The sequence below is a fragment of the Nycticebus coucang genome, chromosome 14 (genome assembly GCF_027406575.1).
Source record: "Nycticebus coucang isolate mNycCou1 chromosome 14, mNycCou1.pri, whole genome shotgun sequence".
Taxonomy (NCBI): Eukaryota; Metazoa; Chordata; class Mammalia; order Primates; family Lorisidae; genus Nycticebus; species Nycticebus coucang.
In genome coordinates this window covers 6,954,644-6,977,100 of record NC_069793.1, presented here as the reverse complement: position 1 = coordinate 6,977,100, position 22,457 = coordinate 6,954,644, and the positions used below count along the sequence as shown (strand labels likewise).

The window sequence follows — 22,457 nt, the reverse complement described above, 5'->3', positions numbered from 1 at the left end:
CCCCCCACCCCCCCGAGTTTGCACTGGCTTCTCCGTGCTGCTGGAGGTGCTAAGAATCCAGGACAGCAGGACGACCTGGCATCTGCTCAGACTTTGCCTTAACCCACAAGGGCAATGTCATCCATGGTGATCGTGAATCGTGTCCCTGAGCCCAGCCCACGGAGCCCTTTTTCTTCCTCTTCTGGAAAGCCACATCTTTGGGAGTAGCCCATCCTCGTCATCAAACTTGTCAAGCATGGCAGAAGGACCCACGTTCCCCCTCCATTAGCCTGCCACTGGTTTGTGAAGACACAAGTCTCTTGGGGCAGAGATGAAAGATAGTCTATTACTCACAGCAGTGGCAGTAGGCAGAGAGGGTGCCGGCATTTTCATGCTGGTTTCCTGAGCCCCATTTCCCACAGCGTTGGGATCTTGATCTCAGACTTCTGCCCTCTAGATAGTAAATTTCTGCTGCTTTTGCTCTAACTCCAGTGTGTGGGACTTTGTTCTGGGGTGCCAGGAAACTAACACATCTTCCAGGCTGTTTACTATACAAATGTGTTTGGATAGAGTTTGGAACAGACCATCGCTGTGTGTCTTTCCCAGATACGAGAATCTGGGGAGGCCCAAGGAGAAATGTCTCCTAGCAGATAGATAGGGCTGCTCCTGTGGACGCGGGAGGAGCCCGAAGAGACTCAGACTCAGGGAATGCTTTCTTTTCCTGACACTGTTGCTGTCTTAGGGCAGCAAAAGGCATCAGCCCTCCAGCAGGACTGTGGAAGCAGTGTCTGGAACTTGCAAGGATGCAGAGTTCTGTTGCTTCACAGTAGTGGAGATGCTTGTTGCCCTCACAGCCATCCTGGGGGGTGGGAGAACAGGGCCCCCTGGCAGGGTCACTGTAGGGCATGCCTCCCTGAGTTTTGGCCACACTGTCATGCGTTATCCAGGTGGCACATCAGGACCCCAGATTTCTTTCTGAAATATAAATTCCTCTTCACCTTTGCCTTACCCGAGATTTGGATCTGACACCAGCAGGGCTTGGGATCGTGACATTCTAAAGTGGGCAGGTGGGTCTGAGGAGGGTTACTGGTGCACAGCTCGCACCTCTGGCTCCTGTTTGCACTGGTGTCCTTATAGATAATTGTCAGAAGATGCATCAGACAGAGGGGATCCTGGAGCTTCCCCAGGGCGGTGTCTTGCCTGGAGATCTTCTCTGCTGATTTCTTGCCAGCAGCATCTGACATTTGCCTCTTGCCCGCGGCCACTTGGATCGTTTTCCTCTGCCCTAATCCTCTTATTGTCAAGATGAGACTCTGACCTCAGCTTCATTCTTCTGAGATCCTTGTTGTAGCTGCCGGTCCTGAAGGCCACACAGACAGTGGCTTCTTGCCCACAAGCATGATGGAGTGAGGGCTACGGGGTTGCTGGATTGGGAGGGGAGGCCCTGCCCTCCAGAAATGAGCTTTCTGAGATGAAAATGCACCTGAGGCAAACACAAGCCATTTCCCCACAGGCAGAGGGGTTGAGGTCCCCTGCTGTGTGGAAGAACAGCCAGGATGTTGCCCCCCCTCCCCCTGTGTCTGGGATGGGCTGGTGGAGATTGCCACATCTAGGCCTCCCTGCTTGGCCGGCAAGTCTGCGCGTCTCAAACTTTAGTGCAGCACCCACTGAGTTGAGATTTTGGGGTGTGGCCTTGGGGTCTTCAGGTTTAAGAAGCAGCCTCTTCCCTCTCTCCTCCGCTCAGCCACCCTTACCGGTGTGTCCTGATACGAGTGCTTTGTGGACACATTTAGGAAAAGAACCATACTATGTTTAAAAGTCTATTTGGGATTTTTGCTAACTTTCAGGCAAATTCAGCTTTCACCTTTTAATATGCTTTTTTCAGTTGCGTATAAAAATGCGTGTTGGTAGAATCTTCCTCCTTTTCCTGTTCGTTCTTTGTAGGGTTTCCCCTAGCTGTGCTTTTGAGTTCTGGGACTGATCCTGTTGTATTACTATCTCTTTTCTCCCGCGTTCCATCTCTGCCTTTTTTGTTCTGATTTCTGGAAGATTCCCTTGATTTTATCTCTCTGGCCTTCTGCAATCATGTTTTGAACGTGCTGGGTGTTGGGTGGTCCTTAGCTGTTTGTACTTAAGACAGGCTGTTAGGAGCAGGATCCGAAGCTGGGCACGGTTAACCCTTGCAGACTGGCAGGCGTCTCTTAGCGGGGGTCAGAGGAGATTTTTGCCATTCACTGGGGCCTCAGATTGCTGGTCTTCCTGGGTATCTTTTCTTGGGTCAAGTTCTCTACAGGGGCAGAGGTCTGGAGTTCTGGGATCCAGAGGAAGAGAGCAGAAATCTCTCTGTTTCGTGCCTGGACCTTCACCCCACCTCGCTGGTATCTGGATGGCCCCAGCTTCAGGGTCTCACTAGCAGAAAGTCACTTTTCCCTCTCTTACCTGGTCAGGGCAAGGGCAGTCACCTGCCTGCTGCGTTAGAGGACTGGATTCGGGGATCCAGCTGCTGCCTTGGCAAACTTGGACCCTGTCTTCCTGCCTTCATCCTGTTGGGAGGAACCCGAAATTAATTTCCTGAGCCTTTCTGGAATTCTGTGCTGCAAACTGGCTGGCCTCTCCAGGCCTCCTCAGGGCAGCCTTAGGATGGAGCGTTTTTAGGATGGCTAAGACGGTTGCACACATGAATCTTCTACTGTCTCTGTTTGCTTTGTATTTGTGTGTGTCAAAAATAAAGTGCCTTTGTGGCTTTGTGTGTGTGTGTGCGTGTGTGCGCGTGCGGTTTTGAGAGGGAGCAGGGATGAGGACAATTGCCACCTGCAAGTGGAAAGTGGCTTTATAGCCCCAAATGGGTACAGGACAGGCCTGTGCCTGGGGCTGTTAGAAGAGGGGTGGAGTCTGTGGGACATTCTGTCCCCACCCTGGTGTGATGAAGATAGTGGTTGGTGACAGTACTGACCTCACTGAGTTGTGGCTCTTGAACTTGCTAACAGTTTCATTTCTGGGCTGAAATTAATTTGATCCACATGGGTGTGTGGGCTAGTGCAGGGACAGGTTTTTTTTTTTTTTTTTTTTTTTGAATGTGCCATCTGGAGGTGTTTTCTAGAAGTCTGTATCTATTTTAATTAAGAATTGAATGGTTTTTTTTTGCAACTGGGCTTTCCGCCGTGGACCCTTGTACAGAGGATTGCCAGATGAGGTCAGCATCAGGAGCGTGCATTGCTTTTTCTCTGCTCCTGCTGTGGTTTAAAAAACAAAAACCAAAACCTATTTTAACTGCCCAGACCATAAATTAATAAGGTTAGTCACCTCCTCCACACTTTCTCTGTGGAAACCGTTTGTTCTGTTCTCTCCATCCTTAGCTATTGATAAAGACCCCCAGCAGGTCGGTTGTATTTATCTAAATAAAGAACAGTGCAGATTCTGTGCCCTGTGCCTTGTTCTCATAAATAACAAGGTGTTGGTAGGGACGTCTGGAAGAAGGCGTAGTTGTGGGTACGTCTGGAATAAGGACATCCAGAGCTGCTTGCTTCTGAGTAACTTTTTCTGCAATTGCAAAATGAAGATAGTGACATTTGTTCCCAGGAGAGTCACCTTTGTCACTCCCACGTGGCGGGCAGGGTACAGTGTGGATGCCGGCTCCCAGTACCAAGGAAGTCCTGTGTCCACTGGGTTCCTACTCACCAGCAGAGGGTTGCGTGAATTTGGACTTAGGGGGTCTCATCGGGCAGTGCCCACTCAGTTACCGAAGTCATCTTTAATTCCTCTCTGCAATATTTTGTCTGTACGGGTTTTTCATATTTTGACATATTTTCCCCTAAGCATACTGTACTTTTTGGTTGGTATTTGTAAATAGTGTTATTTTTCATTTTCAACTTCCAATGGTTCATTGTAATTATACAGAAGTACAATTGATTATTTCGTATTCATCTTGCATTCTCCAATCTTGCTAAAATCAATTTATTAGTTTTCATAGCTTTTTCAAAGATTCAATGAATTTGCTACATGGACAGTCATGTTGTCTGCAAATGACTCTGTCTTAGATTTTATCAAGTCCTTTTTCTATGGCTATTGAGATAATCGTATGGTTTTTGTTAATATGGTGAATTACATTGATTTTTCAAAATTTAAATCAACCTTCTTTTCCTGATAAAAATCACGCTTGGTCAAGAAATAGTATCCTTACTATAGTTGGATTCAGTTTGCTAAAGTTTCATTTTGACTTTTTGCATCCTTGTTCACAAAGGATATTGATTTCTCTTTTGTTCTTAGTAGTAGGGCAATGTTGGCCTCATAGAATGAATTGGGAGTTTCCTCCTTTTCAATTTCCTGGAAGAAAATTAACTTAACCACTCCAGCTTTCTTTGGATTACTATTGACCCCCTGTGCCTTTTCCTGCCCACTTACTTCTTATGGACTGAGGCACTGCCTGCTGTGCTAAGGAGGCAGGTTTCTGTCTTTATTTTTAAAATGTATTTCTTTTTAAAAACATTTTTGCTGTGGCGACAGATGTGTAACATCATATTTATCATTTTAACCATTCATGAGTGTACAACTCATCACTGTCAAACATTCATAATGCTGTGGAACCATCACCACTGTTGTGACCTAAAATAAAATCTGAAGCCTCCCCCCAGGCAGCTGACTGACGAGACCTCCTCTTGGCCAAGAGGATTCCTAAATGGAGTTGCCGGCCATGAGAAAGGAGATCAGACACTCTCTTCCCTTCTTAGAGATGTCTTTTGTGACTCACAGTGAGACCTACCTGCAGGTCCCCAATATTCATAACCAACCACTTGAGCCTGTCCGGTGCTTCGTCTCTAACAGAGCCTTCATCGTAAGCATCCTTTTTCACTGACTCCTGGTCTTTTAGACAGAGCCTAACTCTTTCAGCTGGGTGTCAGCTAAAGAATCTTTTAACTCATTTATCACCTATAATGACACCCCCCCCCCAGATGTCCCACTTTTGGGGGCCAAACCAATGTATGTTTTCCATATATTGATTTAGGAGCTCACCTGCAATCTGTTTCCCTAAAAAGGTATAAAACCAAGTTATCTCTCTACTACCAGCGAGTCCACGTGCTCAAGGCTTCTTGTGGCTCTGGGTCATAGCCCTCAAATTTGGCTTAGAATAAACCTCCTTAAATTATTTTATTGAGTATGGCTTCTTTTCTGTTCACACAATCTAGACTTAAAACTATAGTTTGTCATCCCCAGCAAAATCTCTGTTCCCGTTAAGGGAGAGCTCCCCTTCCTCCCTCCCCAGCCCCTGTAACCACCGGTCTACCTTCTGTCTCCATGAATTTGGCTATTTTGTATACTTCATATAAATGGAATCCTACAAGATTTCTCCTCCTGCTCTCACTTGGTGTATTTTCTAGGTCTGTTCATGATGGTAGCATGCGTCTGAATTTCCTTCCTTTTTATGAATGAATAGTATTCTGTTGTATGGGTGGACCACATTTTGTCTGTTCATCGTTGGTAGACAGATGAGCTGGTTGTTTCTCCCTTTGGGCTTTTGTGACTAATGTTGCCATGGACATTATTGGATATACCTGTGAGTCCCTTGTTCTCCATTCTTTTAGATTTCTATCTGGGATCGGAATTGCTGGGTAGTATGTTGTTCTTTGTTTAACCTTTGGGGAACCCCCAAATGCAGGAGCCACACCATTTTACATTCTCACCACAATGAGAATGTGGCTCTCAGTTTTTCTAGAGGCTCTCGTTTCTCTATATCCTCACCAGTCCGTGGTACTTTCCGTTTGTTATTGTATTTTTTTTTTTTTTTTGATGCAAAGCCTCACTCTGTCACCCTTGGTAGAGTGCCCCGGTATCAGAGCTCACAGCAATGTCAAACTCTTGGGCCCAAGCAATCCTCTTCCTCGGCCTCCCTGGTAGCTGGGACTACAGACACCCACTACAATGCCTGGCTAGTTTTTCTATTTTTAATAGAGTCGGGGTCTCACTCTTGCTCAGACTGGCCTCGAATTCCTGAGCTCAAGCAATCTACCTACCTTGGCCTCTCAAAGTGCTAGGATTACAGTCCTGAGCCACCGTGAGTGATTCATTTATTTATTGCTGTCCTGATGGGAATGGAGTGGTCTGCTGCCGCCGCTCCTCCAAGGCCTGCGGATGTTGAACCTGTTCTCATGTGCTTATTGGCCATCTGTACTTCTTATCTGGAGAATGTCTATTTAAGTCTTTTGCCCACTTTTTGGATTGGGTTGTTTGTTTAAGGTGCATTTCTTATGGCGAGCTCAGAGTTCTGCCACACGTACTGTGAGAACTGGGTAGTGCTTTGATTTCAGGCTGTCTCCTCACTGCTTGTTCCATTTGGTCTTCATTCTCTCTCCTTCCTGGCTTCCTGCAGCTTCCTTTTTGATTAATAGAAGCATTTTATGATTTCATTGAATCTTGTGTTGACTTTATTTTTTGTTATCCTAATGGTTGCTTTAGGGTTTATTGTATAAATCTTTATTTTATTTATTTATTTATTTATGTTTTGAGATTGGGTCTTTCTTTGTCCCCCAGGTTAATCTGGGACTCCTGGACTCATTTCCTCTCACTCTCTCGTCACCTTCCTCTTGCTCTCTTTATGGACTCCAGTGTCTGTGGGACCACCGTGGTGGCCCTGGTTCCCTCCCATGCACTGGTCTGTGTCCGCGGGACCACCATGGCGGCCCTGGTTCCCTCCTGTGCCCTGGTCAGTATCCACTGGACCACCACGTTGGCCCTGGTCCCCTCCGGTGCCCTGGTCAGTGTCCATGGGCTCACCACGGCGGCCCTGGCCCCCTCCCGCGCCTCTCCGAGGCCCAGCATCAGCATCTGGGTTTCTGAAGAGAGCTGTCTTCCCTCAGTTGTGTTACATGCCCACCCGGTCTCTAGCCCCCTGTGGCTGTGTGTTTACTCATTCTTCAGACTGGCGCCCGAGTTAGACTGGGTTCCGGGGAAGCCCCGGGCATGGCAGTGGCTTTTCTCCCTGCTCTCCCAGGGCAACACGCAAGATCAAAAACGCCCATTTAAGGAAACAACTTTCAGTGTAAGTGCAGGTAGGAGGCAGTGGTCCACACGTGTGAGTTCTGTGGCTTAGGAGAGGTGGTTGGGGAAGGTTTCTCTGAGGGGGTGCCCCAGAAACCATGTGAAGGTGGAGAATTCCAGGCGTGGGGCGGGGGGGTGTCAGTGAACACAACGCTGGCGCAGGCACTGTGTCTAGGCCACTCCCCTAGGGAGGTCCAGCACCGGTTTTCAGTCTCACTTGCCCCCTTCAAAGCCTATGTGAATGACCATTTCCAGTTGCAGACCTTGTAAGGGCCTTTGCTTAAATGTCAGTGGTGATCGTTGCCGTGACTGTGTGCTCATTCATAAAAGATATTGGGATGAGATTTCAAGTGTACATATTACCCAAGGAGAGATAAGTTAAGAATATGTATATATATAATTTTCTTTTTTTTTTGAGACAGAGTCTCAGTCTCACCCTGGGTAGAGTGCCCACCACAATGCCTGGCTGTGTTTAGAGACAGGGTCTCATTCTTGCTCAGGCTGGTCTCGAACTCTTGGGCTTAGGCAATCCACCTGCCTCAGCCTCCTAGAATACTAGGATTAAAGACATGAGCCACAGCACCTGGCCAAGTTAAGAACAATTTTTAATGGTGCTACTCCCTTAAATGTAAATCCTTGGCATTTTGGTTTTCTGTGGCTGCTGAAACAGATGGAAACAAACTAGTGGCTTAAAACAACAGAAATGGAGTGTCCTTTCCTCTTTTCATGAAGCCCCTTATCACTTCATGGGTGACAAGGACCCTCCCTACTCCAGGGTGCCCTCATCTTACTGTTTCCAGTTAAGGTCACATGCTGAGGTTCTGGGTGGACATGGATTTTGAAAGGGCACTCTGCATCCGGCACACTTGGGCATGTCAGAGGAGCAATATTTCAGCATTTTCTGGAATAGTAAACTCCTTGGGCAGAAGTTAAGATTGTGGCAGTGGTAATCCCAGCACTCTGGGAGGCCGAGGAATTGTTTGAGCTCAGGAATTTGAGACCAGCTTGAGTAAGAGCAAGACCCCATCTCAGGAAAAAATAGAAAAACTAGCTGGGTGTTATGGTGGGCACCTGTAGTCCCAGCTACTCGGGAGGCTGAGGCAGGAGGATCACCTGAGCCCATGAGTTTGCTGTTAGCTATGATGCCACAGCATTCTATCTCAGGAAAAAAGAAAAAGATTGTGGCAGTGGAAACCCCTCCTTCTCTGTGGATGGGAAAGAGCCTTTCCCTGGGGGTTTGCCTGGCTGGTCAAGGAAGGGCCTTTCTGTGCTGGCTGGAGGGTGAGCTCCCACCCCAGGCACCTGAAATGGGGAGAATACTGAGGCCAGTGCGTCCTGCAGGTGCTCAGGACCTCACCTTCCATGTCTGCTCGGAGGCCAGCTGGACACCGGTGTATCTTCCAGCCCATGGTCCCAGCTAGAAGGGGAAACTTGTTTGGAATCAATCTCTTTCTTCCATTTTACATTGTCCCCCATGAGGGTTGAGAAGGATTTTTCTTTTATTGTTAATGAAGTCTGCAAAAGTCCAGTGGCTTGAAAAATAAATTTAATAGATTTATAACACACTCCATTAAATAAGTCTCTCTACTTCTCCCTGTTCAGCGACGACCTTGTGCAGAGTTGGGTGGCGGCCAAGACGCTCACTTCTCAGCCTCCCTCAGCTGGCTCAGCCTGGAGCCAGAGTGCTTTGAAATACAGCCCTCGGGAGTGTCTGGGGAGGATTCTGAGTCTGCCGTGCTCATGGATTTTTTATAGCGTTTTCTCTGCCCAGGGTTGTGGGACCTGGGAGGCGGTGGTGCGAGGGCTATGTGTGCTTGCCATCTGCTCCGCTGTAGGGTCGGACCGTGCACCTGCCCTGGTGACATCATGAGGCATTCCAGGGCAGCAGATAGTGGGTTCTCTCGGGGGGCACTGTGGTTAGGAGTTAAGGGGTGCATATGTCCTGCCTGTCATCCTGTTCTTCAGAACCTTGCCTGAGGAAGCTGTTTGAAATATTGGGAAGGTGTTCCGAGAGGTATTCACTTTACACAACAAAGCCCTATGAGGAAGCACAGAGCCACTGTGCTTCTGGCCCCTAGAGCCTTTCTTGGGTGTCCCTTCTCCCTGTGTGAGTTGGGGAGTGAGCTGGCAGGATCTGGGGGTGAGGACAATGGTGACAACTGCTGCCTTGTGTCTTAAGGGCATCCTTTGTCACGTTGGGAACCCTAACAGTTGTGTGTCCCTTTTGGTTACGCATTCACTGTATCCTGTGATGGTGCTGAGCAGTCAAGCCTGAGGTCTGCTTTAACCCTCTGGCGCCTGTGAGCTGTAGTTCTGCTACCCCACTGCTGCCAGCCCAGAGGAGGCCTCCCAGCCCAGGGCGTTGGTGTGGCCTGAGGTTCTCAAGACCGAGGTGAGTCTTCCCAGGTGTCAGGGACTGAATTGCGTCCCCTCCAAATTCATATGTTGACACCCTCACTCTCAGTGTGACTGTCTTTGGCCTTTGACAGTTCCATTGTTGACTTCCCTGGCTCCGAGGGCTCAGACTGAGCCAAGCTACTGGTATCCCAGGGTCTCCAGCTTGTGGACAGCCAGTCTTGGGACTTCTCAGCCCCTGTAACCACCTGAGCCGATCAACCTCGTAAACCCCACACACAAATCTGCTGGGCAGGAGGAGGCCTCACGGGGAACCCAATTGCCCAGCAACTTCACCCTGGACTTCCAGGCTCCAGAACTGTGAGCAAATCAATTTCTGTCGTTTCAGCCTCCAGGTCTGTGGTATTTACACCCCCACACAGGTACTGTGAAGCCCAGGGTGTATGTTGGGACCCTGTGTTCCCTAAAGTTCCCCTGTGACTTAGCACATGGTGAAGGGAGAAGGCAGCTGCTGCCCCCTGGGTTCTGGGGTCCTCGGGGTGCCTGGCTCCCCACTCTGTGGAGGGCTCTGAACACTGCCATGCGTGGCTTTCCAGGTCCAGCACCAATAGCACATGCCTCTCGGTCACAGTCTCCAGCTCTCTGCTGGTTGTCCCCTGATACCTGGGGGCTGGGGAAAGAGCCCAGGGGGAAGCCGGCAGCCATACGCTTCATAGTCGTAGGTCTAGCCAGTGGGCTCTGAGGGGTGTTTTCGTCTTCCATTTTCACAGATCTCTCTTAATAATGACAAAATTTAAAAAGTGCAGAAAAGTTACCATTTCACATGACTGAAAGCTGCAATATGCCAGAGTCAGTGGAATTTAACTGTTGCATTAAACACCCAGCTATTGTATTGTGTCAAGGCCCAGCAACATTTGGTAAAGGGATAAAAGATAAACATCACTTATTCATTGATACGTATTACATAAAATGTCTTCATCTTACCTTCTATTCAGCAAAATCCCTGTGTTCCATTGCTAATCTAAATGATTACAAATTTAATATGTTCAAAGGATACAAAATTTTGGATGTATTTTTCATAAATGTATAAATTAAAATAAATGTAACACTAATCATTTTTCATGCTTCCAAAAATGCTGTCTACTAAAATATTGCAAATGATCTATTCATTCAAAGGCAAAATACAAATAAAAATTAATGATGTTGTAATGTTCAGTCAAAATAATTTATATAAAATAGAAACATTTAAGTTCAGTTTTCTGAAAACTTAATCTCACTTAATATTTTTTGGAACATAGAACAAATCACAGTTCTACCACTCAGACGTGCAAAATATCAGTATGTGGTTTTACACGTATTCTGTGTAGACATATGAAGTCTAACAAGTTCATGAACTCATCCTAGAAAAAGGGCAGATACCTCTGAGACACAGGGGGCTAGGACTCTTACATATGAAGTTGGAGGCGGTAGACACAATTCAGGCCGTATGGGGCTAATGGCACACAGGTCTGTGGGGTCTGCATTGGCAGAGGACTCGGCCCTAACGTACAGGACTGCCATGCAGCCACGTAGACAGTCACTCTGCTTGGGCAGGTGGGACACGCCACTTCTCTGGCAGTGGGGTTGGTGGGGATGGCTTCTAGGCCAGGCTTCCTGGGAGAAGTGGTGCTTGAGGAATCCTGGCATCTGGATGGTGTCATTGATCCCTGGACTTCCCAGACCAGTTACCGCCGTGGAGTTGGGACTGGTGCCATTGAGCATGTGGCTGGGAGCCTGGGTGAGGTAGGCACGCCCCTCGGGTATATGGAGTGCCAAGTCAGAAGGTCTGTTCTTACAGAAAGTTCCAGAGCACCCACCATCAGCCCTGACCAGGGCCTTTGTGTGCTCTGATTCCTTCTCCGCTGATGTGTTGTGCTGCCCCAGGAAGGAGAAAGGTTAAACAAACACTGAGAAGCAAGGGATGACTTTCTTGGGCCTTCCTTACACCTGGCCTGTCTCCAAAGCCTGCCCTTTGACCTTGCTCTCAGCCATGTGTTTGTGTCATCTCTGAACAGTGACAGAACCTAAATTCCTCTGATACTGTGTTCTAGTTCCACAGGTTTCAGTGGAGGCTGCTGTCCGTGGCCATGACCTTGACTTTAAATACTTGTACAAAGCATCCAGGCAGACTCCAGGGGTCTCACTGCTTTGAGGACCAGCAAATGTTACACATTTGAACCCACAAAACAAACGTGTGGTCACAAAATCTTCCTTCCTGTGTGTCTTAATGTATGGGGGTCTCTCTCTCTGAGATTCCACTTGAATGTAAATCTTTTTATTGGCTGGTGAAGAGCAAACATTTCAAACCAGAGGTTAGCCCGTGTAACACGGTTTTGCAACTCTGACCTTGACAAAGTCGGCCTCAGCCTTGAGGGTTTTGTTTGTTTATATTACATGACTCTGCTCCAGTGGCAACTCTGGCAGCTCTCAGAGTCTTCACTGCGGCTGCAGGACCGTGAGAGCAGGAAAGTCTGTAAAAGACTTAATAAAAAAAAAAAAAAGAAAGTCTGTCTGCTTTTCTGTCCAGGCGCGAGAGGACTAATGGGCCAGGTTAAGACTTTATGTCTTCTCAGAGCCCTTGAGTAGCAAAATACTGAGTCTTCCTTGAAATTGCTTTGATTGTGGTTATTTTCTTGTCTCCGTATTAATAGCCACCTCCACCGGGGCTGATGAGAGAAACTCAGACTCCGAGTCATTGAACTTTACTGACCTGGGTTTTTATGGCCTTTTTCCTGTCCCAGAGATTAGTAGTTCTGAAAAGGGCTGCCCAGGGTGGTGAGTGAACTTGCCGCCTCTGATCTGGTGCCCATGTTTCCTAGGGGAGCCGGATCCTGATTTGGTCTTGGCTTTCCTTCCCTCTCGGCAGAGCCTCTCCAAATCCTCATCCTTAGGGGGCTAAAGAACCACTTTCAGCCCTCTCCTCTCCTCCCCGTATCAGATACAAGGCAGGGCGCCCAGTTCACTTTGAATTTCAGATGAACAGCAAATAATTGTTTTTAAATTTTTTTATTAATATTTAATCATAGCTGTGTACATTAATGTGATTATGGGGCACCATTCATTGGTTTTATAAACAGTTTGACACATTTTCATCACACTGGTTAACATAGCCTTCCTGGCATTTTCTTAGTTATTGTGTTAAGACAATTATAGTCTACATTTACTAAGTTTCACATGTACCCTTGTAAGATGCACCACAGGTGTAATCCTCCCTATCACCCTCCCTCTGCCCATCTTCCCCCCCTCCCCATTCCCCATATTCTTAGGTTATAACTGGGTTATAGCTTTCATATGAAAGCCAAAAATTAGTTTCCTAGCAGGGCTGAGTACATTGGATACTTTTTCTTCCATTCTTGAGATACTTTACTAAGAAGAATATGTTCCAGCTCCATCCCAGAATCCACAGAGAACTCAAACGTATAAGCAAGAAAAGAACAAGTGATCCCATCGCAGGCTGGGCAAGGGACTTGAAGAGAAACTTCTTTGAAGAAGACAGGCACATGGCCTACAGACATATGAAAAATTGCTCATCATCCTTAATCATCAGAGAAATGCAAATCAAAACTACCTTGAGATACCATCTAACTCCAGTAAGATTAGCCCATATCACAAAATCCCAAGACCAGAGATGTTGGCGTGGATGTGGAGAAAAGGGAACACTTCTGCACTGCTGGTGGGAATGCAAATTAATACATTCCTTTTGGAAAGATGTTTGGAGAACACTTAGAGATCTAAAAATAGATCTGCCGTTCAATCCTATAATTCCTCTACTAGGTATATACCCAGAAGACCAAAAATCACATTATAACAAAGATATTTGCACCAGAATGTTTATTGTAGCCCAATTCACAATTGCTAAGTCATGGAAAAAGCCCAAGCAAATCGTTTTTAGTGTAACTCTGTCCCGTGCAATTCTTTGAGACAGACCTGTGTAAAACTTCTTTTTATTTATCTGAAATGCAAATGTAACTGGCTGCCTATTTCACCCTGTAGGCCCTACCCAGGAGTTAATAATTAAATGTTTTCCCAGGTGTCTGCATCAGGTGTCAGCTGTTCCCGGAGAACTGCTAATTGGGTTATTCAAGCCCCTTATTAAGGTCAAGATCCTCCTGGCCAGGTCTCTGTCTCACGCTCCTGGGACTGTTCTGGAAAGACCCAGGGTGGCACGACCCAGCCTCCTCCTCTATGCTCACCCTGCTTCTGTACGTGACCCTGGTTCTTCCTCAGATGTAGCCCTCTGCGCTGAGCTTTGTGGCAGCCATGCCTCTTTGGCCATTGCCCTGAAAGCCACCTCTGGGGGACGGGGCAAGTGTGCTCAGGGCTGAGCAGGTCTGTGGTGGCTGGGTGGCGCCTGCCCCCCAACATTTGTTATCAATTTGTTCCCGGACTCAGGTCCAGATGTAGGCATGTTGTATGTGGCCTATAAAGTGATCCTCAAAAAACAATGAATTTCTAACAATGAATTTACAAAAATACATTTTGTAGTTTTGCCCCAAATCTGAACTGTCTCGGAAATGCCTGCAGGCCTGGTAACACCGGGCACGTGCTCCCATGCACCTGCAGCAGCTGGAGCTGAGATGCTGCGCCACCTGCCTGACTTGGGGTGTACGTGTCGCCAGCCTCTCCCCGTGTCTGTGTCCCATTGGCTCTCGTGTGCATCCTGTCCAGCGAGCTCTCATCTAGCGCCCACTCGGGTGTCTAACAGGGGGCTCGGGGCCTGGGGAGCCTCTTCCTGACCATCATGAGCCAAGTTATCTGTCCCAGGCAGGGACGGCGTTGGCGTGGTCCAGGCCGTGACTGCTGTGTGCCAGGTGCCCAGCTGGGAGCTCTCACTGAGATGGTTACACTGAGGCATGTCCCACAACAGCGCCAGGGCCAGGGCTGCACTGCCCTGAAGCCTGTGCACTTTCTGGGGTGTTGTGGGCTCTGCAGAAGAACTGGTGCTCATCCTGTGTGGGAAGCACTGTGGGGCCGTGGGGTGTGCTTGGGGCCACGTCCTCTGCCTCGTGCTTTGCTGCCCAGAAACCCGGTGGCCGCCACTCCTCATCAGACACCAACCTCTTCTCGGGTGTGACGCCACGTCCCCTCTTCAGTCTTTCTCTTGGACTGTGCTGGGACCAGAAAGACCCCTTCTTGAGGGGAGGCAAAGCCATCTGGAACCATTACACCTGTTAGCGCAGAAGCAAGCCTAGACAGAGAGCAAAGCCCAGTACCGGGAGCCAGCTTGGCTGTCTGTGCCCATCACAACCACGGCGGCAAATGCTGCTCCTCTCACTCTGTCCTCAGCAGTCCAGGACAAGGCCCCCTTGCCGCGGGGGAGGGCTGGTTGTCATTCACTCTGGGTCCCTCCGTGTTGCTGCCGTGTCCTGTAGAGTTAGGTGGGCTCAGGGTTAATCTGGAGCTGTGACTCTCCACCTGGGCACCCGTTACCTTGATCACTGGGAAGCTTTGGGAAGACCATATTGATACGGGCGCCTCAACCCAGAATTTCAATTAAATCAGAATTTCTGGCATTGGTATTTTTTTCTTTTAATGCTGTCCAAGTAACTTCCCTGAGCAACCAGGGTGTAAACTAGACCTGCTTCATGAGACCCTGAGATGCAGCTGGAACTGATGACAATTTTAAGTATTTCATGCTGAGTGTGTACCAGGCACAGTTTTGGCACTCAATGTGTGTTAACTTATGTAGATGGTGGACGCACACACGCACACACACGTGCACACACGCATGACTCACTAGATAATGCCTTGAGGCTGGGGCCTAATTGAAAGGGGCCCTGTGTACCACCGCCTGTCTCTAGCCTCACCAGATTCTGTATGTCTATCATTCAGAAAACTTTGTGCTGAAATTATGAAGGCATTTGACCATTAAATATGGGAATATTCACCTGCTGTGAGATTTTAACTGAGAATTACATTGGGGTGAACTTTGGAATTTTTTTTTTTTTTTTTGAGACAGATTTCACTATGTCACCCTCGGCAGAGTGCTGTAGTGTCACAACTCACAGCAACCTCAAACTCTTGGGTTTAAGCGATTCTCTTGCCTCAGCCTCCCAAGTAGCTGGGACTACAGGCGCCCACCACAACACTGGGCTATTTTTTTGTGGCAGTTGTTGTTGTTTAGCTGGCCCGGGCTGGGTTTGAGCCCACCACCCTCGGTGTATGTGGCTGGTGCTATAATCACTGTGCTACGGGTGCCAAGCCAGGGAATTGTTATTTTTTAAAAAAGAAATTTCCCTGGTGATTGCTAGTGGCTTGAGATGTTTTATCAGCTCAGTGTCTGTGCCCTTAGCTGGGCTAAAGGAGGGGCCAAGAGAAGATGGAAAGGGAGCCTCGATCTGTGGCCTTATGGCTCCAGCTCACAGCCCGGCTGGGAAGGGAATGCCAATGATGAGAGCAGGGGATCTTCAATCTCTGCCATTCCCTGAGGACCCACCTGGTGAGGGCTGCCGGCCTGGGCGATCCCTATGGCTTGCCCCTGCCCTCGGTGCCATGGGACAGCCTCCGGCATCTCCAGGCTCTCCCGAGGGTGGAGATAAGCCAGAAATCTGGGTTTCCACGTGAGATTTCCAGATCAGCAGACAGTAGAAACCTTGTGTGAGCGATGGCAGGCAGGTCACCACAATCAGCATGTGTGTCTGTGGTCACAGAATCTGGGCCCCTCCTCTGTGGACTGGTGGGATCTGCTTGGTGCTAACGGAGATGGGGTCTGGCGATTCCTTAGGGAGGGGCCTGCGTCTCTCTCTTGTGAAGCACAGTGGTGGTTTTGTTCAGAAATCTCTTCAGAGGGTCACAGGTGAAGTTCTAGAATGTTCCTTGGTGATGAACTTCGGTCCTTCCTGATAGAGAGGGGAGGGACACTGTGTAATTTGTGTCCTGCTTTGAGGCCGCGGGGACGGCAGCGAGCTCTTCTTGCACCCGCTGCTTCTCATTTGCTTCAGCTCAAAACATTCTCCTGCCAGAAGGGCACCTTTTGGGGTGGTGGAGCCATCCTCCCTACCTTGTTGTACCGTGGAAGATTCCAACACATTTCTATCCCCAAAGCATAGAGAAGAACATAACCAACCCCTGTGTCCCCAGCTTCATCAAAGTTTGACATTTTATCGTATTTACTGGAACGGATTTAAGGAAGTAGATGGTTCCAAGCAGTGTGGTCAGCCCTTCCTTCCTCCTGGGGGAGAACCATTCTCCCGAGATGAGTGTTTGTCCTTCCTGGGTCCACACTGCAGAGGTGGGTGAATGTGTCCATACACAGCCTGTAGAATCGTGCAGCCTTTATCTGGAAATGGCATCATCAGTATGTTTGAATCATTCTGCACATTGCTTTCCTTCTGCTCAGCATTATGTTTTTGGGATCACCCATTTGTAGCTCGAGTTCATTCATTCTCACAGTGACGGAGTTCGTGGGAAGCAGAGACTGATGTGATCAGGCTGTCCCTAAGTAGCTGAAGACCCTGTTTGCTGGGATGGCAGGGTTCTTGCAGGGAACCGTCTGTACATCTTTCCGTGGGCACATGGCTTCTATCTTTCTTGTAGAATTTATGCAAAAGTGGAACTGCTGGTTGGGCGTGGCACATACTTCACCAGGTCCCCAGCACCCCTGGTGCGAGCCAACTTTTGTCTGTGTGGGCCCCTTCTCCACAGAAGTGGGGTGTCATAGTCGGGCTCTCCGAACAGTAGGCAACCTGCTCCCCAGAGTTCTGTGTCCTCTTAACGCTCACTTGAAAGCCCTGGTCTGTGGTGGTTTGAGCAGCCCGCCCCAGGTCCTTGCTGGAGAACTTGAATTGCACTTGACCTTGAGGAAGCTGCATTCCCACCTGCTCTTGCCTCATGGGAACCTCGAGTCTCCCAGCTGCAGCCCGCTCACGACTTTGGGTTCCACTCTACTTTTGGTCCCAGAGATTCACTTATTTCTGAGCCTGGCCTGCCTTATGTTCTATTTTTGCATGGTCCCTCTCATTGCTGTGTGTTTGAAGCGGAGTGGGTTATTATAGCACGAACTTGCCACTGTTCTGACCCGAAGCCTGTATTTCCTCCTCTCCTGCAGCTCTGTCTTCAAAGGAAAACAAAAGATAGCCTTTTTTTCCATCCTGGGAAGTTTCGAACAGCCCAGCAGCCCTTTGGTTAATTCTTGTGGGCTGTGGTCATCCCCACAGTTAGTGTGGGCGCCTTTTAAATGCTGGGTTTCATAGGGCAGAGGCCAGAGCTCAAAGGGTCTCCCCAGGTCCTGGCTGCGGCCACCTTGGCCCAGGTCCCGGGGAGAAGCGGGCGGTGCCAACTCACCGCTGTCTCCAGGGACCTATATGAACTCACACAGGAGGCCCTTGGCCGACTGTCACCCCGATAAACATAGACTATGGAAATAAGTGCATGCTTACAGTCTGCACCGCACCCTGCGTGTTCCTGAGTTTTCACGTTCCCTGTTGTCTGTTTTCTCCCCTCTCCCTCCCTGCAGACAGAGGCCGCCATGCCTCGCAGCCCCACGTCCAGCGAGGACGAGATGGCTCAGAGTTTCTCCGACTATTCCATGGGGTCAGAGTCAGACAGCTCCAAAGAAGAGACCATCTACGACACAATCCGGGCCACCGCCGAGAAGCCGGGCGGCCTCAGGATGGAGGAGAGCCAGGGCAACACTCTGGTGATCCGCGTGGTCATCCAGGACCTGCAGCAGACGGTGAGCCACGCGCTCCACGCTGCTGTCTCCTGCCCTTGGTTCACTCTGGGTGGTGCTGCTTGTAGCTCAGTTGCCACAGCACACCTGCGGTGCTCCCCCATATGCACTTCCAACTGCTCCAGGAGCTCTGTGCTCCTCCTTCACGCCGGACTTCTGCCCTGTCCCCTCCCCAGCCCTCTTCCCTGCCTGCCACCAGCCATGTGTCATATCCTTCCGGTTCCCACTTCGATCCACAGACATCCATTGAGCACCTGCCACATGCCAGGCCTGAGGCCAGGGCGAGAGACTCAAAGGAGAGTGTCAGAGCCTTGCAGAGGGGCCAGGGTGGTGGGTGTACTGGCCATACTGGCCAGAGGACTTGCAGCCCTGCCTCTTCCCACTGCCCGAGCTCAGTCCTGTGGAGCTCCGGTGGTCTGTGCTCCCCCACTTCTGTGCTGCAGGCCCTGTCTGAGTGCCCTCTAGCCCTGGGCTCAGTGTCACCCTGGTGTGTCTCTGTGGTTCACTTTCCTGAACCAGGGGGTGGCTGGTGGTGGGTTTGCCTCTGCTGGGAGGTTGGACCCTGGGGGCTAGGTAGGGACAGAGGCCAGGTCAGGAGGGGTTCCTGCTGCACAGGTGACTCCAGATGGATGGTGTGGACATGGGGTGAGCACTGTCCAGCCACACCACCTTGTCCATCCAGACACACGACTCCCTGAGCACGTGACTCCTTATCAGTCCCTTTTCTTCTTCTGAGAGGCCGTCAGATCTTTCTGATGAAATCGGAAACTGCTCAAGGCAGAGATGAGTGCTTCCAAATCCAATCTCTCTCTCTCTTCTGACCAGTTCCCATGAAAGGGCTAAATTTCAGGGCAGTCCTGGAATGCTCCTCGCTAGGGCTTTGCAGGTCTGGGGGCATCGGGTACTTCTTAAGGCCGGGGGCACGAGGCTGGGGCATGTCCCCCTCGGCCTTTGCTTGCTCAGCATCTGTTGAGAGGGGGATGGGAGGGAAAGGCCAACACAGAGTGACTGGGACCATTCTGTGAAGTGGGGAAGGTGATGAGTGAAGAAGGCAAGACAGGGTGGGGACGATGGGCAGTGGTCTCTGTGGGACTGCAGGTGACCCAGCTGTGGAGGGAGAGTGTGTAAAAAGCAGCCCCCAGCCAGAATGTGGTGATGGTGGTGGTTAGAGGGCGAGACCCAAGGTGGGCAGGGCCCAGGGTGACGTAGGTGAGACCCAAGGTGAGGGTGGGACCAGAGATGAGGTGGTGGGCAGGGCTCCAGGTAAGGTAGGAGGTGGGGGTGGGACCAGAGATGAAGTGGTGGGCAGGGCTCCAGGTAAGGTAGGAGGTGGAGGTGGGACCAGAGATGAGGTAATCAGGGCTCCAGGTGAGCTAGAAGGTGGGGCTCTAGGTAGGACCACAGATGAGGTGGCAGGTGGAACCTGAGGTGGGGGTGAGACCCTGGCTGGAATCTATGGTGGTGGGGGGACCCTGAGGTGTGGGGCAGACTGAAGTTAGGTGGGAGGTGTACCAGCCTCTGCGGATTTGGAAATGAGTTTGACTTTCACTGTAACTAACAGGGCAGGGTCTGAGGGCTTATTCTGTCTTCTGGTGTGTCCTACATGGCATTTGCGTCTTCCCAGTTAATTCATGTTAAATTTGACAAAGCAGTATTTAGCATCTCTTTTATCCCAGGCACTGGGGATGTAGACATGGACATTCCTGTCCCAGCATCATAGACCGAGAAAGATGGTGGCTTTGGGGCTGAAGAGCACCTGCAAGTCCCTGTGGGCAGTGGGCACAGGGGCCAGCGTGTCTTCCCCCAGGTGGCCTGGAAAGATTAGGGGGCTTCCACTGTGAGGAGGGCAGGGGGTGAGGGAGCCTGTGCCTCTGACAGTGGGTCGTGCCTGGCTCCTTTGGGAAATGGCAGCTTGGAGGCAGGTGTGGAGTGGAGGCAGGTGCGAGGCAGGGTTAAGTTCACCATGGGAGCAGGTGCATGGTGAGGGACAGGTGCGTGGAGGGGGACAGTTGCAAGGTGGGAGCCAGGTTGGGGCAGGCTGGGTTTTAGCTTCCCATGGTGTCAGGTCCAGCATCCTGAGTGTCTGGCAGAGTCCAGGGCATGCAGAAGAGTGAATGATTCCAGAGCAGGGTCCCAGATCACAGCCAGGCACAGTGAGAACCCTGAATCCCAAGGAGTGATCCCAGAGCAGCTCTCTGGGGGCTGGTAGGTCCCAGATCACGGCAAGGTACAGTGAGAACCCTGAATCCCCAGTGAGTGATCACAGAGCAGCTCTCTGGGGGCTGGTGGGTCCCATGGTGGGTCCCAGATCACAGCCAGGCACAGAGAGAATCCTGAATCTCAGTGAGTGATCCCAGAGCAGCTCTCTGGGGTCTGGTGGGTCCTGTGGTGGGTCCCAGATCATGGCCAGGCACAGTGAGAACCCTGAATTCCCAGTGGTGGGGAATTCTACTGTTTCTCTGGATCAGGTGACTGTTGCGTCACTGCCTGACCACCTGGTGTCTCAGCCCCAGCCCCACGCACTGCAATGGGGTTTCTGTGAAGGGTGTTCTTAGAGTGCAGAGGAAGGAGCAGGCCTTTATCGTCTGCCTGCTGCAGTGAGCTGGGTAACAAGCCTTCCAGGCGTTCTCATTGGCAGGCCCAGCACCTCTACCTGCCTCTTCGCAAAGTCCCCTGGCCTGGGCTCTGATAGAGAAGGGCAGACCATGGCTCTGCCTGTCAGCCAGTGTCCTGGAGCCTCACTTTGTGCCCACCTAGAGTCTCATCCCCTGGTGTTGTGGAGGTGCTAACAGATCTCTGTCACTTGGCACCTCTGTGGGCTTAGTCTCTGTCTCCCCTGCCCCTAGTGTGGGCAGCGCTCGGCCCAGCAGGGACCCTCTGCTTGGCCCGCCTTCTTGTTCTCTCTAGGCTGAGGAGGGGGTGATCCTGATGCTTGTCCTCTGGGAATGAGTTCAGCCAGGTGGCTTCAGCTTCTAGGGAAAGCTTGCGGTGACCTGCTCCTGAACTGATCCTCACAGGCCACAGGGCCACCCTGGTAGCCCAGAGAGGCTTTTCAGGAGGATAGTTGTGGTCTTGGGTCTTCTTTCTTCTTGTCATTTAACATCTTTTACACACGTTACAAATGTCTGAAAGAATCTAAGGACTGCAGGGAACTACAAAAGCCATCGCAGAAGCAGTGGTCATTACCAGCACTGGGTGCACGGCCTACTGACAGGCCTCTCCAGGGGACTCTGGATCACAGAGGATGTATGTGCAGGCAGAAAGGCACGGCGATCGCGGGCTCAGGGCACTGTCAATAAATGAACATCATCAGCGCTAGTTTATTTCAATATAAAAGGAGAAAAAGGCAGCAAAGGAAATGCTGAAACTTTAGTTTTTGGGTTTTTGTTTTTTGCCACAGGAGAGACTGCGTCCAAGTACATCTGTAAAGTTAAAAGATTATGAAGCACTGGAAGGCCGGGATTGGTTTCCATTTTTCAATGCAGTGTTTCCCCCACCGTGCTTTCTTCCTGTATCATGCAGGATAAACTAGGCCAATTGCTGTAATAAACAGACCTCCTGACTTCATGTACTTGGTGCATAGGTGTTTTATTGCTTTCTGTCTTGTCAGTACACCAGGGCTGGCAGGATAAAGAGATGGGAAGTTCTGATCCATGCAGACATTCAGGGACCCAGGCTACTTCCACTTGTAGGAGCCCCATGCCATTCCCCAGGGCTCTGGAGTCCTGCACAGAGTCCTCCGTATCTGCCTGGAGGATGAGGGAGGGAAGAGAGAGAACTTGGCATCCTCCCGGCTTCCCTAGGATGCGGCACCTGCGCACAGAGAGGCTGGAGAGGCAGTTTAGCTCTGAGCCCAGGAGGGGAAGGGCAGCAGCTTGGTGAAGGAGTAGCTAGTTGCATGAACACACATGAACATGTGTCCCTCCCCCACCTCCTGATTCTTGGTGGGCAGGGAACTCTTTGCAGGCAGTCACTGTTGATCACATTCGACATCCATGGTGCCTTCAGGGCACTGGAGTTGCTCAGTCTATCTTCTGAGGGCAATGCCTGTTGCCAGCCTCTGCAATGGCCTTTTCTTTTTGTTGTTCCTTATTTTGTTTTGTCCCTTTATTGGGTAGAGTTAAACGTTCAGTGTCTTTTTAAGGGAGAGCTCCTGAGGGCAGAGCTTCCTCAGTGAATGTGTGGTCAGTTCTCATTATTTGCTGTATTCATGTTCAATAAAGTCACCACAAACTCGGAGACGACTGAGCCGTTGCTCCTGGGGGGAGCTCCGGGTTCGGCTGGGTAGCCCTCTGCTCACACTTTTGACAGCCAGACAATGCATACTCTTGTTTTATGTGTTTCTGTTTTAGGACACCGTAGTGAGCATAGATCGTTGATT

At 50.1% G+C, this 22,457-nt stretch overlaps 1 protein-coding gene across 1 annotated transcript in view; it reads left to right on the top strand.

Annotated features, from left to right (window-relative positions):
• The window catches only part of SHANK2 (SH3 and multiple ankyrin repeat domains 2), a 577,367-nt gene that overhangs the window by 63,779 nt on the left and 491,131 nt on the right, over window positions 1–22,457 (top strand). The window contains exon 3 of the mRNA XM_053561191.1: window positions 17,861–18,079. Coding sequence (XP_053417166.1) covers window positions 17,873–18,079 — 207 coding nt within the window. The 5' untranslated portion in view covers window positions 17,861–17,872. The remainder of the gene's footprint in view (window positions 1–17,860; window positions 18,080–22,457) is intronic.